Below are 14,743 nucleotides of genomic sequence, written 5' to 3' on the forward strand. Positions count from 1 at the left end.
GTTGGGCAGAGAAGCCCATGGTGGTTTCCGTATCATTATCCCTGTGATAACTCAGGGAGCAATTATTTTCTGAGCATCCTTTCCACATTCCTTAGGGTAGTGTGGACAAGATTGGGGGTTCTAAGTACTCTGGAATTTCTATTATGTTTATATGACTGCACACATGAGACTGAATTTATTTACTTATTTATTCTTGTTTTCCCTAGGTGAGAGCTGAAATCATTACAACATTTTCACTCTGTGGATTTGCCAATCTTAGTTCCATAGGAATCACACTGGGAGGCTTGAGTGAGTTAATGCATTTTTCTTAGCTGCCCAACAAGCCAGCCAGATCCAGCTTTTGTCATGGGCAGTCCTGGTGCTTCAGTACAAGTTGAGACCAGATAGAGAAGCTGATGTGAAATGGGCCCTCTTCAGGAGGCAGTTACTTTGAAGTTAAGGCAATCATGCTACCTGGCTATTATGGACCCCAGGTTGGGTTTACAATCTTAACTTCTGTTACTTTGTTTCCTTTCAAGTGAAGGCCGGAAAGACCAATTGTATTTTTAGGTTCCCTATGAGGAAGATTATAATGATATTATTTTTATTTTGCCATTAAATGGGCATAGTACATATATAACTAAAGATATTTTGTTTTTTATTCAGTAGAGAAGGTACTTTCTGAAATTAGGCTGCTCATCAGTTGTCTTCACAGAAGTAGGAATTGCACAAGGAATCCAAAGATAAATAAAAGCAGCAGACACATAGGGCAGAGAGATAGTAAGAGTGAGTGGGTGAAGTGTTGGATTAAAAAATACAAGTCACCAGGTGTGGGAGGAGCGAGTATCTGAAGCAGACACATATATTTAGACTGCTGAAGATACTGCTAAATGTGGGTAATGGTTGGAGGAAGCAATATGAGGAAAGTGGAACTCTCCTTGAGGGCAGGGGCAGGGAGAATGACTAGCAGATTCCAAGAGTTTGGAAGATCCAAGATAGAAATGGAAAATAAGAAGAAATACAGCTCGGTGTGTCCACTTTTTATAGCACTCATGTTCTGGGGTAAAATCATTAAGTTGATTTATTTGGTAGCTGGTTGAACAATTTAAAGGTGAAATAATTTCCTTTCAGTTTATCTTTTTCACTTCTGTTAAACACGTGTCTGTATTGTTCTAATTCTGATGCCTGACTACAGTCTGCTTGTGAGATTGTCATCTAGTAGTGGGATATGCATCATGTGGCTAAGGCTTAGGTGAATGTTGCCCTCCTTAAGAGTACAGATCCCAACTAGTGAACACTCAGGAATTTGTACCTGTCCAGAGCAACCCAGAGCTTTGCTTGATCCAGATACATCTCGGGAATGTTCACAGAACCGCTGAAGTCAGGATCAGACACACAGTCCTTGACCTGGGGAATGTCTAAGTTAGTGACCCCTCAGAACTAATGCATATCCACACTTCTTAGGGTACCACTGGCTGGCCTCCGGTGGTTGGTGGTAAGGATGCTATTCATCTGCTGTGTTTTCTTCCTCTGCATTCTTCTAAATGGGGATATACTGATTGCCTGGTGGGGAGGAGATCAAGGTATTTTGTTTTGTTGTCTGCAGCAACAATGGTACCCCACCGGAAGAGTGATTTGTCCAAGACTGTGATCAGTGCCCTCTTCACAGGGACCTGTGTATCCCTTATCAGTGCCTGTGTGGCAGGTAGGTGCCTCAGCTTAGTCTCTTGGCAGAAATCACTCACCTAGATCCTGACAAGATCTCTTTCAGAATATTGATTTAACCTCCAACTCACAGATGCATAGAAAAGGCACCTAATCTACAATGTTCTCACTTCATACCCAAAGAATTAAGAGCCTTAAGGAACATGTGTAAAATCTTCCCCTTAGTATCTCTGTGTGTTTTATCCAGGAATCCTCTATGTCCCCAGGGGAGCTGAAACTGACTGTGTCTCCTTCCTAAACACAAGTTTTACCAATAGAACCTATGAGACCTATGTGTGCTGCAGAGAGCTCTTCCAGAGGTGAGTGAGCACCAAGATCCCTGCTCCCTCCTCTCATACACTATCCTCCACTCAGGAGTCTTCTGGGAGTGGAGAGAAATAAAGTCTTGAGGGTATTCATGTGGATGTTGAACAGAGTGTACAGGGAAGGAGATGGGTATGTGTGGTAGCCTAGATCTGTGTTATTTTCTCTCATTAGATGCATCCTCAGTATTAGCTCTAGTATGGACAAGTGACAGATTTTATCTGTATTAGTGGGGTACTGAGAAGTGGAAGGACAGAGGAAGAAGTAAAGAATGGTGGTTTCCCTGATAAGAAGTTACCATATTTATTGTGATTGGAATATAGTTAGGTTGTAGTGAAGACGGCAATGGTCCTAAGTCACTAAAAAATTATGGGCTTCTTCAGACAAAAATGAGGAAGACTGAGGATAAAGTTGAATTGATAAAATCATGATGCATTCAGATAGTGTAAAAATGAACTTGTTTACCAATTTCTGGGATATGATTAGAATAGTTTTCTGGTTCTACATGTAAGGAGCTTGGAAGTCACCACTCTATCCTAACAAGTAAAAATCTGAACAGTCTGAAAAATAAATAAGTCTTCTTGGATCCATAAGAGAGGTGAAGACACAGGGCAAACTGCTGTCTCCAAGACTGGAGAGACAGACAGGTGAATATAGGGAGACACGGCTTGATGGAGCAGAGACTCATGAGTGAAAACTGCCACAGAAACCTGCGTAGGAAAATCTGAAACTATAATCACTGAAGGCTCAGTGAGGGCAAGTCTGAATGTTAAAAACTCTGGGGGGACCCAGTCATAGAGGCACCCCCACACTTTTGTGAGTTTTACTTCCAGGAGCTAGAACAGGTTCTTACAGTAAATATCGAACAAAAATCCCTTTGTGCTCCAGCAGAAGGAGGAAAAAAGGAACCATTTTGAAGTACACCAGAGCACTATTCTTCTTAAGAAGGCCTGCCCTCAGAGGAAACTAGTTGACCAGAGCCTAACCTGCTGGGGTATCATCAGAGCCTAACTGACCTGGGGAAGGGAAATATCCAACTGCAGCCCACTCTAGCCATCCTGTCCTACCTAAGGAGGGAGAAAATAACTGAGAAACACCTGTAAAGTTCACAGTCCAGAGGCACAGGCTCACTGAAAGACTGAGACTTAGTCATAGGACTATAGCATGCTTCCCCTCCCCCCACACCCACACCTTACCACCACATTACTAAAGGTCTATTTATATCAGTTCCTTTTATGGGTACATCATGTCTAGCTATCAAGAAGAAATTACAAGGCACACTAAAAGGCAAAAAACACAATCTGAAGAGACAGAGCAAGCATCAGAACCAGACATGGCATGGATGTTGGAATTATCAGACTGAAAATTTTAAACAACTATGATAAATACGCTAAGAGATGTAATGAATAAAGTAGACAGCATGCAAGAACAGATGGGCAATGTAGACAAAGATATAGGAATCCTAAGAACCAAAAAGAAATGCTACAGATCAAAAAACACTGTAACAGAAATGAAGAATGACTTTGATGGGCTTATTAGTAGACTGGACACAGCTGAAGAAAGGATCTCAGAGCTTGAAGATATATCAAGAGAAACCTTCAAAACTGAAAAGCAAAGAGAACAAAGACTGAAAAAAAAAAAAACAGAATAAAATATCCAAGGACTGTGGGACAACTACAACAGGTGTAACATATACCTAATAGGAGTATCAGAAGGAGAAGAAAGGAATAGGAGAAATATCTGAAATAATAATGACTGAGAATTTCCCCAAATTGATGTCAGACACCAAACCACAGATCCAGGAAGCTCAGAGGATACCAAGCAGGATAAATATCAAAAAAACTACACCTAGGTATATAATTTTCAAACTAGAGAAAATCAAAGATAAAGAAAAAATACTGAAAGAAGCTAGTGGGCAAAAAAAGAGAATATATCGTTAAGCTAAAAGAAGTAGTTATAGGACACACAAAAGGAAAGATCTGGAGAACTAGAATGTTTGGTTCTGCCAAAGAAAAAGATGTATTAGTAATGATATACGGGTGAATGAAGAGAGTTCTGGGTGATGAGGCTGAAATATCTTAAAAGGCCTTGTATTAAATGATAAGGTATTTAGATTTTTACTTACAGAATTCTAAACACTGGCATGATAAGATGTTTTTTCAAAAGGTCATTCTGGTAGCCATTTGGATGTCAGGGAGACCAATAAATACACTGCTATAACAGTCCAAGTGAGAGATGATGAGAGCTGATACTAAGTGGTTACGAGGAAGGAGATGCACTAGACCAAGGAGAATCAATAGGATTGGTCACTGCTAGATAGGAGAGAAGGGTGGGGTGAGGAAGGGAAGGGAGTCTCAAATGCGTGTCTCCTTTCTGGCTTAGGCAAGTGGGTCTAAGTGGTGCCATTCATTCATTGAGAGGAAGAGGACTAGTTCCAGGAATGGGAGTAAAGGGGAGTAAAGGGGAGCAAAGGGGAGAGATTATAGCTTAATTCAGTTGGATATGTTGACTGTGGGACCACCATGTGAAGCTACTCCCAAGCCAACTGGGCCCTGGGGTTCAAGAGAGAAGTCAGAACTGGAGATAAATTTGAAAAGTATCATTAAGTAAGTGATCTGTTCACTATCCAGGTAGATGTTGGGGGTGCTAGCTGCTTAACAGGTTACTATGCCAAGTTAACAGATGTTAGCCTCCTGTGTTTAGAGGTTATAATTAGAGAAGGCAACCTACATTCTCTGAAAAAAATAATCTTTTTGATGTACTATTAAAGATGAATTATAAACTGGATAGATTGTTGGTCTGGCATAGTTTTGATTCCTATGTTCTTGGCAGTTCAGTGGATGTCATTGTAAGTATAATCTAAAGTAAATGCATAAAGTGAAAATTGCTAATTTTTGTTTAACAATGAGTTTCTTTGCATCGCTGAACTTCACTAACAAATTAGTAGAATATTCTTTCCTGCTCATTTCTGCCTTCAAAGCTGCAACTAACTTTTCGCCTCAAGTCACTTACTGAGTGTCATTAGTATCCGGAATCTGGAAGGGATAATGTTTTTGTCCAATTTATTTACACTACATAAGTCTGGAGTGACTCCAGACCAAGATGGCAACACTGTTAACAGATACAAACACAGGTTCTTTACCTGCCGCACAAGAGGGGCTAAATAAGAACTGGAACACCAGGCTTACGGCAAGGAAAGAGTTTTTATTTCAGGTGATGTCAGCCAGGAGAGCAAGAGTGAGCCTTCAAATTTGTCCTGTCTCCCCAAAAGATGGGAGGTGAGGGGTTTTAAAGGTTGTAAGGAATGCAGCTGCTCCTAGGGAAGGGGAGCCTGTGGCCTTGCTGGTTGGTGCTTTCCCACCAGCCTGCGTTTGGCCTTGTGAGGCTGCTTGCAGGGAGGGGGATGGCGAGATAAGGGAATCCACAGGTGGGTGTCCTTGGCTGTCTGCTTCTGTGGTGGAGTGTGGATTCTGGTTCCAGGAAACTGAGGAGTTGGGGTCTGGGAAGCTTCAGTTTCTTGATATTCTCTGGATATCAGTTTCCCTGTAACAAACCTCAAAAGACACATAACTAGCCAAAACTTCAGTGTGAGCCCAGCTTGAGGCCACCTGGGCTCTTAACAATTTGTAACTTCTATTAGCCGTGTGAAGTTCAGGGATACAAGCGTTTAAAAAAATCGATATTTACATATGAATGTAACTTAGAGAAGCAGGGAAAGGGGATGAGTGCTTTTGGTTTTAACCCCATATATGTTGGGTTTAATGTAGGGGAACTGATATCAGGGCTGGCATCAACAGGCGGCTCCTAAACTTCCCTCCTCTCATGGATGCATCGAATGTACAGCTACACAGGGAGTAATTTCCTCTAACGGAAATCTGGAAACTAGCTGAGTTACTCCTACACATCAGGCAACTGAGAAAATATTCACATCCAATTGAGTAGGAAAGGCAGAGACACACTCTCACCATAGACTCCACCACTGGCACAGCATCATACAATTGAAGGGAACTCCCAACTCCCAGCTTCTTCCTGAGGAACGAAGGTTTTGGACTGCACATCTAGTGCCTCAACTTTTAACGCTCCCACCTGAGGAATGGGCTCTCAAAACACCTAGCTCTGAAAGCCTACAGGGCTTGGGTTTCCTCATGCCAGAAAACTATAGCAAACAAAGAAGCAGCCATTAGGGGCCAGCCCTGTGGCGTAGTGGTTAAGTGTGCAAGTGTGTGCGCTCCGCTGCTGGTGGCCCGATTCGGATCCCGGGCGCACACTGACGCACCGCGGCACTGCTTGTCAGGCCATGCTGTGGCGACGTCCCACATAAAGTGGAGGAAGATGGGAACGGATGTTAGCCCAGGGCCAGTCTTCCTCAGCAAAAAGAGGAGGATTGCCATGAATGTTAGCTCAGGGCTGATCTTCCTCACAAAAAAAAATAAAAAAGAAGCAGCCCTTAACAGGCACATGAACACTCGCTGTGCCTATTCCCCCAAGGCTCAGTACAGAAAGAGCAAGCAAAAATGCCCATCTCCCAGTCTTTCCTTGGAAGAGTTTTGACTGCATACTTTACAAGCTGGTGCCTGAGCATCTGACTTCTAATTAGCACACATCTAAGTGCTGACTGTGATCTTCTCTGGAGCCCCACATTCTCCCGCAGGCTTGCTCCAATGATAAAACCAGGTGATTAGCATCTCTCTGGAAGGAGCTTGTACACAGGTCTGGTGCTGTAGCTTTTGTGGCTGCCACCAGAGGGACAAGCCCCCAGATCCCTGGCTCTGATAGCTAACAGGGGCTTGCATTCATGAATCCTACTGCAGTGTAGCAGACAAAGAAGCTGTTGTTAATAGATGTGCACATGAGCACTCGCTGTGGCTTTCCCCCCAGGCCTCGGTGCAGAGGGACCAGGCAAAAACACCCATCTCCCAGTCTTTCCCTGGAAGGGGTTTGACTGCATACTTTACAAGCCACTGCCTGAGGACCCAGATTCTAATTAGCACGCATCTAGGGGATGACTATGATCCCCCCTGGAGCCTACCCTCTCCCTCCAGCTCACTCCAACAATAAAACCAAGTGGCCAGTATCTCCCTGCTGACTGTGATCTTCCCTGGAGCCCCATCTTCTCCCTCTGGCTTGCTCCAATGATAAAACCAGGTCATCATCATCTCTCTGGAAGAAGCTTGTACACACATCTAGCACCCCAACTTTTATGGCTGCCACCGAAGGGACGGGCCCCCTAATCACCTAGCTCTAACTGTAAATGGGGTTTGCATTCATGAGTCCAACAGGACTATAACAAACAAAGACACAGTTTTTAAACAGGTACAGGAGCAACACCTAACAGCTATACACCCAGGCCCAGCACACAGGGAGCAGGCAAATATACCCATCTCCCAGTTTCTCCATGAAAGGGGTTTGACAGCATACTGTCCCAGCTGGTGCCTGAGGGTCTAGCGTCTAATCAGCCTGCATCTAGGTGCTGACTGCAATCCTCCCCTTTGGGACACTAAAGAGACCCACACTGAGATACATCATAATTAAATTGTCAAAAGTTAAAAACAAAGACAGAAAATCTTAAAAGCAGCCCAAGAAAAGCAACTTGTTAAGGGAACTTCCATAAGACTATCAGCAGATTTTTTAGCAGAAACTTTGCAGGCCAGAAGGGAGTAGGATAATATATTCAAAAGAAAAAACTGCCAACCAAGAATACTTTACCTGGCAAAGTTGTCCTTCGTAATTGTGGGAGAGAGAAAGAGTTTTCCAGGCAAGTAAAAGCTGAAGGAGTTCATTATCACTAGACCAGCCTTAAAAGAAATGTTAAAGGAAGTTCTTCAAGCTGAAACAAAAGGACACTAATTAGTAACATGAAAACATGAAAGTATAAAATCCACTGGTAAAGGGAAATATATAGTTAAATTCAAACTACTCTAATATTGTAATGGTGGCAGGTAACTCACTTGTAATTCTAGTATAAAGGTTAAAAGACAAAAGCATTAAAAATAAATAACTACAATAATTAGTTAAGGGATACACAATATAAAAAGATGTAAATTGTGACAGCAAAAACATAAAATGTGGGGGAGGGGAAGTGCATATATGTAGAATTTTTGCATGCATTCAAAGTTAAGTTGTTGTCAGCTTAAAATAGACTGTTATAACTATAAGACGTCTTATGTAAGCCTCATGGTAACCACAAAACAAAAACCTATAGTAGATACACAAAAGATAAAGAGAAAGGAATCAAAGCATACCACTACAGAAAATCATCAAATCACAAAGGAAGAGAAAAAGAGAGGAAGAAAGGAACAAAGGAATTACAAAACAGCCAGAAAATAATTAACAAAATTGCAATACTAAGTCCACACCTACCAATAACTACTTTAAATGTAAATGGACTAAATTCTCCACTCAAAAGACAGAGAGGGGCTGAATGGATAAAAAAATGACCCAACTATATGCTGCCTATAAGAGACTCACTTCAGCTTTAAGGACACACGTAGACTGAAAGTGAAGGGCTGGGAAAAGATATTCCATGGAAATGGAGACCAAAAGAAAGCAGAGGTAGCTATACTTATATCAGACAAAATAGACCTTAAGGCAAAAACAGTAACAAGAGACAGAGAAGGTCATTATATAATGATAAAGGGGTCAATGCATCAACAGGATATAACAACTGTAAATATTTCTGCACCCAACACAGAGCACCTAAATATATAAAGCAAATAGTAACAGATCTGAATGGAGAAATAGACAGCAATACAATAATAGTAGGGGACTTCAATGCTCCACTTTCATCAATGGATAGATCATCCAGACAGAAAATCAACAAGGAAACATTCAACTTAAACTACATGTTAGAACAGATGGACCTAACAGACATTTACAGAACAGTCTATCCAACAGCAGCAGAATACACATCCTTCTCAAGTACACATGGAAATTTTCTGATAGATCATATGTTAGGCCACAAAACACGTCTTAATAAATTTAAAAAGACTGAAATTATATCAAGTATCTTCTCCAACCACAATGGTATGAAACTAGAAATCAATCACAAGAAAAAAAACTGGTAAATTCACAAATATGTGAAGATTAAACAATATGTTCCTGAACAATGGGTCAAAAAAATATCAAAAGAGAAATAAAAAACATCTTGACTCATCACAAGGAAAAAAATTTATAACTATGTGAGGTGATGGCTGTTAACAAAATTTATCATGGTAATCATTTCACAATATATACATATATCAAATCATTATGTTGCATACCTTATACAACGTTATATGTCAATTATATCTCACTCAATAAAACTGGAAAAAAAACTTGAAAAAATATCTTGAGACAAATGAAAATGGAAACACAACATATCAAAACTTATGAGATGAAGCAAAAGCAGTCCTAAGAGGGAAGTTTGTAGTGATAAACGCCTACATTAAGAAAAAAGAAAGATCTCAAACAACCTAATTTAACACCTCAAGGAACTAGAAAAAGAAGAACAAACTAAGTCCAAAGTTAGCAGAAGGAAGGAAATAACAAAGATCAGAGCAGAAATAAATGAAATAGAGAAAAAAAGACAATAGAAAAGATCAATGAAACTAAGAGCTATTTTTTTGGAAAAGATAAGCAAAATAGACAAACTTTTAGTTAAGCTAAGAAAAAGAGAAAGAAGACTCAAATAAATAAAGATGAGATATTACAACTGATAACACAGAAATACTAAAGATCATAAGAAACTATCATGAACAATTATGCCCCAACAAATTAGATAATCTAGAAGAAATGGATAAATTCCTAGAAATATACAACCTACGAATACTGAATCATGAAGAAATAGAAAATCTGAACAGACCGATTACTAGTAAGGAGATTGAATCAGTAGTCAAAAATCTCCCAACAAAGCAAAGCCCAGGATCAGATGGCTTCACTGGTGAATTCTACCACACAGTTAAAGAAGAATTAATACCAATCTTTTCAAACTCTTCCAAAAAGCATAAGAGGAGTAAACACTTCTGAACTCATTTTATGAGGCCAGCATTACCTTGATACCAAAGACAAATAGGGACACTACAAGAAAAGAAAATTACCTGGGGCTGGCCTGGTGGTGCAAGTGGTTAAGTGCGCGCGCTCTGCTTCAGCGGCCTGGGTTTCCCGGGTTTGGATCCTGGGCACGGATTGACGCACCACTTGTCATGCCATGCTGTGGCGGCGTCCCATATAAAGTAGAGGAAGATGTGCATGGATGTTAGCCCAGGGCCAGTCTTCCTCGGCAAAAGAGAGGAGGATCAGCATTGGATGTCAGCTCAGGGCTGATCTTCCTCACAAAAAAAAAAAAAAGAAAAGAAAATTACAGGCCATATTCCTGATGAATGTAGATGCAAAAATCCTCAACAAAATATTAGCAAACCAAATTCAACAGTACGTTAAAAGGATCATACACTATGATTAAGTGGGATTTATTCTTGGTATGCAAGGATTGTTCAACATACACAAAGCAATAAATGTGATACATCATTTTAACAAAATTAAGGATAAAAATCATATGATCATTTCAGTAGATGCAGAAAAAGCATTTGACAAAATCAATATCATTTCATGATAAAAACTCTCAACAAACTGGGTATAGAAGAAATGTACCTCAACATAATAAAGGCCATATATGACAAGCCCATAGCTAACATCATACTCAATGGTGAAAAGCTGAACACTTTTCCTCTAAGATCAGGAATAAGAAAAGGATGCCCACTCTCACCACTTTTATTCAACATAGTACTGGAAGTCATAGCCAGAGCAATTAGGCAAGAAAGAGAAATAAAAGCCACTCAAATCAGAAAAGAAGAAGTAAAATTGTCTGTGTTGGCAGATGACATGATCTTATATATGGATAATCCTAAAGACTCCACCAAAAAACTGTTAGAACTAATAAATGAATTCAGTAAGTCGCAAGATACAAAATCAATATACAAAAATCAGTTGCTTTTCTGTAAACTAACAATGAAATATTTGAAAGAAAAATTAAGGAAACAATCCCATTTACAATAGCATCAAAAAGAATAAAATACTCAGGAAAAAACTTAACCAAGGTGATGAAAGATCTGTACATTGAAAACTATAAAACAATGATGAAACAAAATGTAGAAGACACAAATAAGTGGAAAGATACTTTGTGCTCATGGATTAGAAGAATTAATACTTTTAAAATGTCCATACTAACCAAAGCAATCTACAGATTCAATGCAATTCCTATCAAAATTCCAACAGCATTTTTCACAGAAATAGAAACAACAATCCTAAAAGTCATATGGAACCACAAAAGACCCTGAATAACCAAAGCAGTCTTGAGAAAGAAGAACAAAGCTGGAGGCATCACACTTCCTAATTTCAAATTATATTCTAAATCTATAGTAATCAAAACAGTATGGTATTGGCATAACAACAAACATATAGATCAATGGAACAGAACAGAGAGCCCAGAAATAAACTCATGCATAAATGGTCAATCAGTTTTTGACAAACGAGCCAAGAATACACAATAGTCTCCTCAATAAATGGTATTGGGAAAACTGTGTATCCACAGGTAAAAGAATGAAACTGGACCCCTATCTTATACCATACATACAGATCAACTCAAAACAGATTATAGACTTGAACATAGTACTCAAAACTTTAAAACTCCTAGAAGAAAACATAGGAAGTAAGCTCCTTGACATTAGTCTTGGCAATAATTTTTTGGATTTGACATCAAAAGCAAAGGCAACAAAAGCAAAAATAAAGAAGTGGGACTTGATCAAACTAAAAAGCTTCTGCACAGCAAAGGAAACCATCAATGAATGAAAAGTCAACCTACAGAATGGGAGAAAATGCAAACCACATATCCAATAAGAGGTTAATATCAAAAATATACAAGGAAATTATACGAGTCAATAGCAAAAAATCAAATAATCTGATTTAAAAATGAGCAGAGGAACTGAATAGACATTTTCCCAAAGAAGACATCCAAATGGCCAACAGGTACATGAAAAGGTGTTCAACATCACTAATTAGCAGGGAAATGCAAATCAAAAACACCATGAGATATCACCTTACACCTGTTAGGACAGCTATTATCAAAAAGACAAGAGATTTAAAAATGCTGGCAAGGATGTGGAGAAAAGAACACCCTTATACACTGTTGGTGGAAATGTAAATGGCACAGCCACTATGGAAAAGAGTATGGAGGTTCCTGAAAGAAATTAAAAATAGAACTACCATATGATCCAGCAAAGACACTTCTGGATATATATTCAAAGGAAACAAAATCACTATATGTACTCCCGTGTTCATTGCAGCATTATTCACAGTAGCCATGGTATGAAAACAACATGTCCATTGACAGATGAATGGGCAAAGAAAATGTGGTGTAAATATATAATGGAATATTATTCATCCTTATAAAAGAAGGGAATCCTGGTATTTGCAACAAGATGGATGAGCAATTATGCTGAGTGAAATAAACCAGACAAAGGCAAATACTGCAGGGTATCACTTATGTGCGGAATCTAAAAAAAAAGTCAAACTCAAAGAAACAGAGAGTAGAATGGCAGTTGCCTGGAACTGGGAGGTGGGAGAAATAGGGAGAGGCTGATGTAAAGGTATAAAGTTTCAGATGTAAGACGAATAAGGTCTGAGGATCTAATGTATAACAAGAGGTCTACAGTTGATAATACTGTATTATATAATTGGAAATTGCCAAGAGAGTAGAAATTGTGTTCTCACCAAAAAAAAAAAAAAAAAAAAGGTAAATGTGAGGTGATGGATGTGTTAATTAACTCAATGCTGGGAATCCTTTCACAATGTATACTTATGTCAAATCATCATGTTGTACACCGTAAATATATTACAATTTTATTTGTCAATTGTACCTCAATAAAGCTGAAACAATAAATAAATAAATAAGCCTGAGCTGTTTTCCTTTTTCAAGAGGAAAGTGGCTTTGGAATGCCACCTCACTTTTCAGAATAAATTCAACTCTGAATCATATTACAAGGTGTAAATTTTGCCTCAGTGATGTTTGGAAAGGAAATTCCCAAAAGGACTATGGTTAGGAATTGGGCACAGAAGTAGACACATTGTATAGGGTTTCTTGCTAGTATTATCTTGGGACAGAATACACTTAATTCTGTCCTATTTATTTGGTCATGGAGATTGGATCCGTTCATAGGTTTTTGTTTTTGTTTTTCAGCTCTTTGGTAGAACTTATTGTCTTGTTGCATTGTTTTTATCTGACCCACTATGTATCTCTCTGGCTTTTCATTTCAGTACTTCTCTGAATGACACCAACTCTCCTTCTTTTTCTGGTCCCTGGGAAGATAAAGAGTTCAGTGCCACAGCCCTTGCTAACTGCTGCGAACTCTACACTAATGCCGTCTGTGCCTAAGGCTGGTCCATTTCCATAACAGCCCAATCTTGATCACTTTTTGATGGCAAAGGTGTGTATGTACTCTGAGTTCCCACTCTACAACTAACTCACCATGATCTTTAACAGTAAATGTAAAAATTTCATTTTGGTTCATTGTATGCTGACAATGAAAAGTAGCATTTGTCTTTCCATTATTTGGCTGAACCATATAGGAAATTCCTTATGGGCTCTGTCTGAGCTTAGATTTGAAATAATAATTACCATATCAAAAAAAATCTTGCAAATCTTGCTTGTAGTAACAAGTACATGTACATGCATATTCATAGCAGCACTATTCGCAATAGTCAAAAGGTGGAAACAGGCCAAATGTCCATCAACGGATGAATGGACAAACAAATCATGTTATGTACATACAATGGAATTTTATTCAGCCATAAAAAGCATGAAGTACCAATATACGCTATGCAGAGCAACCTAGAAAACATTAGGCTAAGTCAAAGAAGCCAGACACAAAGGCTTATTATTGTATGATTCCATTTATATGAAATATATAAATTTATATGAAATATTCAGAATAAATCCCTAGAGACAGAATACAGATTGGTGGTTGCCAAGGGTCGGGGGGAGGGAGGAATAGGGAGAGGGAACAATGGGAATGACTGCTTAATGATTATGTGGTTTTACTTGGGGGTGATGGAAATGTTTTGGAACTAGATAGAGGTGCTGGTTGCACAACATCGCCAATGCACTAAATGTCACTGACTTTTTCACTTTAAAATGGTTAATTTTATATTATGTGAATTTCACCTCAATAAATTATATGTATATTTTAAAACACGGATGTAATTACTTGTATGTTCCCTTAGCTAACCTAACCCTAACCCTAACCCTAACCCTAACCCTAACCCTAACCCTAACCCTAGCCCTAACCCTAACCCTTCACACTTCACAATTATCTGAGCTCAGAACCTCTTAGTCTACTTTCCAGTCTCCATTCCTATCGCCTCTCCCACATTTTCCAAACTTGACCTGAAAGAAAATGAAGCCTCAATCAACTGCCTCTTGACCTGCACACTGATTTCTACCCTAGCCTGGTTCTTTCTGCGAGGCAGCAGAATGTAGTAGTTAATAGTACTGGACACTAGGCCAGATTAACTCGGGTTTTGAATCGGGCTCTGCCACTTATCCCAGGTGATCTTGGGCAAGTTCCTTAGGTTCTCTGTGCCTTGACTTCCTCGCCTATCAAATGGGGATAATGGGAACTACCTTATAGGTACAGGATGTGAAGTTGTAAAGCCATCAAAACAGTGACTGTTCACTGTAAGCCCAAGCTAAGGGTTAGCTACTGTT

General features: G+C 39.3%; 1 protein-coding gene across 1 annotated transcript in view; it reads left to right on the top strand.

Moving 5' to 3' along the window:
* The window catches only part of SLC28A2 (solute carrier family 28 member 2), a 39,440-nt gene extending 26,029 nt beyond the window's left edge, over positions 1-13,411 (top strand). The window contains exons 14-17 of the mRNA XM_058540541.1: positions 207-288; positions 1,586-1,684; positions 1,892-2,003; positions 13,294-13,411. Of these exons, the coding sequence (XP_058396524.1) occupies positions 207-288; positions 1,586-1,684; positions 1,892-2,003; positions 13,294-13,411 (411 nt within the window). The remainder of the gene's footprint in view (positions 1-206; positions 289-1,585; positions 1,685-1,891; positions 2,004-13,293) is intronic.
* Positions 13,412-14,743: the final 1,332 nt, after the last annotated feature.

The sequence above is a fragment of the Diceros bicornis genome, chromosome 5, assembly GCF_020826845.1.
Source record: "Diceros bicornis minor isolate mBicDic1 chromosome 5, mDicBic1.mat.cur, whole genome shotgun sequence".
Lineage (NCBI taxonomy): Eukaryota > Metazoa > Chordata > Mammalia > Perissodactyla > Rhinocerotidae > Diceros > Diceros bicornis.